Source organism: Etheostoma cragini, unplaced genomic scaffold (genome assembly GCF_013103735.1).
Source record: "Etheostoma cragini isolate CJK2018 unplaced genomic scaffold, CSU_Ecrag_1.0 ScbMSFa_632, whole genome shotgun sequence".
Classification (NCBI taxonomy): domain Eukaryota; kingdom Metazoa; phylum Chordata; class Actinopteri; order Perciformes; family Percidae; genus Etheostoma; species Etheostoma cragini.
In genome coordinates, this window is record NW_023269242.1 from 61277 (window position 1) to 64375 (window position 3099).

The 3099-nt window shown below is 44.1% G+C and overlaps 2 protein-coding genes across 2 annotated transcripts in view; one reads left to right on the forward strand and one right to left on the reverse strand.

Annotated features, from left to right (window-relative positions):
- Positions 1-1065, forward strand: part of ddx27 (DEAD (Asp-Glu-Ala-Asp) box polypeptide 27) — a gene marked incomplete at its 5' end in the record, with an annotated part of 12142 nt that extends 11077 nt beyond the window's left edge. Inside the window, one exon of the mRNA XM_034866406.1 lies at positions 945-1065. Coding sequence (XP_034722297.1) covers positions 945-960 — 16 coding nt within the window. The remainder of the gene's footprint in view (positions 1-944) is intronic.
- A 662-nt stretch (positions 1066-1727) lies between these two features.
- LOC117941369 (potassium voltage-gated channel subfamily KQT member 2-like) overlaps positions 1728-3099 on the reverse strand; it is a 15678-nt gene continuing 14306 nt past the window's right edge. Inside the window, exons 12-13 of the mRNA XM_034866407.1 lie at positions 2010-2599; positions 1728-1856 (exon numbers count right to left, since the gene is read on the reverse strand). Of these exons, the coding sequence (XP_034722298.1) occupies positions 2011-2599 (589 nt within the window). The 3' untranslated portion in view covers positions 1728-1856; position 2010. The remainder of the gene's footprint in view (positions 1857-2009; positions 2600-3099) is intronic.

Consider the following 3099-nt stretch of genomic DNA (forward strand, 5'->3'; position numbering starts at 1 on the left):
CCCCCCTTCCTGTTGGACAGAGTTGTCCCTCATCAGGCAATAGAAACCCTGCTGTCCCCCCCTTCCTGTTGGACAGAGCTCCACAGACCAAGTCCACAGGTACAAATTAGTTTTGCACCAAATGACTCGCTGCAAAAGTCGAGAGCGCAGCCTCTCCGCTGTGTGATGGAGAGAGCATGCTGCATATAATAGAATATAATACAATTTAATATAATATAATATAATATGATATAATACAATATAATATAATATAATATATAATATGATATAATACAATTTAATATAATATAATATAATATAATATGATATAATACAATTTAATATAATATAATATGATATAATACAATTTAATATAATATAATATAATATAATATAATATGATATAATACAATTTAATATAATAGAAGAGAATAGAATATGATAGAATAGAATATAACATGAGAAGCTATCTCTCTCTCTCTCTCCTCTATCTCTCTCTCTCTCTCTCTCCTCTCTATCTCTCCTCTTTCTCTCTCTCTCCTTTATCTCTCTCCTCTCCTCTCTCTTTCTCTCTCCTCTCTCTCTCTCTCCTCTTTCTCTCTCTCTCTCTCCTCTTTCTCTCTCTCTCTCTCTCCTTTAGCGCTCTCCTCTCCTCTCTCTTTCTCTCTCCTCTCTCTCTCTCCTCTCTTTCTCTCTTTCTCTCTCTCTCTCCTCTCGTTCTCTCTCTCCTCTCTCTTTCTTTCTTTCTCTCTCTCTCTCTCTCTCTCTCTCTCTCCTCCATCTCTCTCTCTCTCTCGCTCTCTCTCTCGTTCTCTCTCTCCTCTCTCTCTCTCTCTCTCTCTCTCTCTCCTCCATCCCTCTCTCTCTCCTCCATCCCTCTCTCTCTCTCTCTCTCTCTCTCTCTCTCTCTCTCTCGTAGCAGCTCCAGGTGACTTTATCTATCTCTCTCTCTGTCTGTCCAATAGGTTCAAGAAAAAGTGAGGACATCCAAGATGGCCGCCTGGAGCATGTTGTCTTTGCTGTAAATCTGATATATTTTTTTTTTTCATTTAAGAAGTTTTAAATAAAGTTGCAGTCTGTATGAAACAATGTCTGTAGTTTCTGATGAACACAAACTAACACAAACACAAGATGTTCAAGGTTTTTAATTAATATTGAAATACAGACAGACGGTTACCATGGAAACATGTATATCTTGATCAGGTGGCGTTAACATTTAAAGATGAAACCCTTCACAATATGAATGAAATATTTACATAAAAACATCTTCATGTAAATAAAATGTTGACATGCAGATAAATGATGGAACAGCTGATCCTCATTGGTCCGTAGTCTGGTGACGCTCATATTTACATCATATCTCTCCTCTTATTGGTCAGACATGATCATGTAGCTCTTCACATATTGTTTCTATTCCTGTCACTGGGTTATTTATTCAGCTGTTGGGATTTATGAATGAATATTTTAAAATAATGAACAATAACATATTGTAAGCCTGCAGCTAACGATTATTTTCTCCAATCGTTTTGGAAAACAGTGAAACCGTTTCTCTAAGTCCAAAGTTTGAATCTAAGAACCTAAAAACGTATTCATGTTAAAGATAGACCTGCAAAAGGTTTCCAGAAACGGGCCGAATAATCTCAGAGGTGTCTGTCCCGGTTCCTTTAGTAACAACTGTCTAGAGGGTAGTAGTACTGCAGTAGTAGTAGTACCAAACTTGATATCAATATCATCTGACAGGACACCGGGGACGGTTTGAGGGGACAGACTACAGTTCCCATGATGCTTTACTCTGTAACTCCAGCTGGTGTTTAAAGTCTGTTTCTTAGTTTAAATCTGGATTTTGATTGTTGTTTGAATATCTGTGCTGGTTCAGCGGAGTTCTGGTCCAGGGTAAGGGTTAGTGTTGGTTCAGCTCTACTTAGTTCTGGTCCAGGGGTAGGGTTAGTGTTTATCCATCTCTATTTGGTTCTGGTCCAGGGTTAGGGTTGGTTCAGCGCTACTTAATTCTGGGTTAGTGTTGGTTCGTCTCTACTTGGTTCCGGTCCAGGCCTGGTCCGAGTGCGGCAAGGGGGCGCAGAGCTCAGAGTCGGAGTCCGACTCGCCTTCTGCGATGTACGGCCGGACGGTGGCGCACCGGGCGGCACCACCCCCCCGGCTGGCGGAGTAGAAGCCGTTGTTGAGGTAGTCCAGGTTCTCTCGGGACTGGGACAGGGAGAAGCCGCTGAAGGACCGCACCAGGTCGTCATGGTCCACGGACGGGATGGAGACGGAGGCGTCACTGTCCAGCTTCACCTCCCCCCCCCCTCCTCCCCCCCTCTCTGATGGCTCCGCCCCCCCTCTCTCTCCAGCGCTGTGCCGGTTCGATCGGTTCCCACCGTTCCTCTCTCCGGCCGGAGGAGGCGGGAGTCGAACCAGTGACCCATCCCCCACTGGACTCGGTGTGTTGCCATGGCTACGCTGGGGTGGGGCTTGCTGGTGCAGCTGGGAGCTGATTGGTTGCCAGGAGGTTGAGGGCGGGCAGGTGGGGGCGCTGTAGTTCCTGTGTCCGGTGGAGCTGCTGGACCGGACCATCTTTGTCCCGAACCGACTCTTCTCAACGTTGTCGCCAGGCAACACCCTGAACAAAAACATACATTCATGTGTTTTTAAAATCATAAACATAAGAACAACTTTATCAACATCTCAACCTTTCAGACAAAGCAGCCTATCCATCATTCATCAGGGTGAATGCTTGTTTATTGATATTTTTATTTATTCATATGTTACCTGTCTCCTCATGGGTTACGTGTCTCCTCATGGGTTACGTGTCTCCTCATGTGTTACCTGTCTACTTGTGTGTTACCTGTCTACTCATGGGTTACCTGTCTACTTGTGTGTTACCTGTCTACTCGTGTGTTACCTGTCTACTCATGGGTTACCTGTCTACTTGTGTGTTACCTGTCTACTTGTGTGTTACCTGTCTACTTGTGTGTTACCTGTCTACTCATGGGTTACCTGTCTACTTGTGTGTTACCTGTCTACTTGTGTGTTACCTGTCTACTCATGGGTTACCTGTCTACTCATGGGTTACCTGTCTACTCATGTGTTACCTGTCTACTCATGGGTTACCTGTCTACT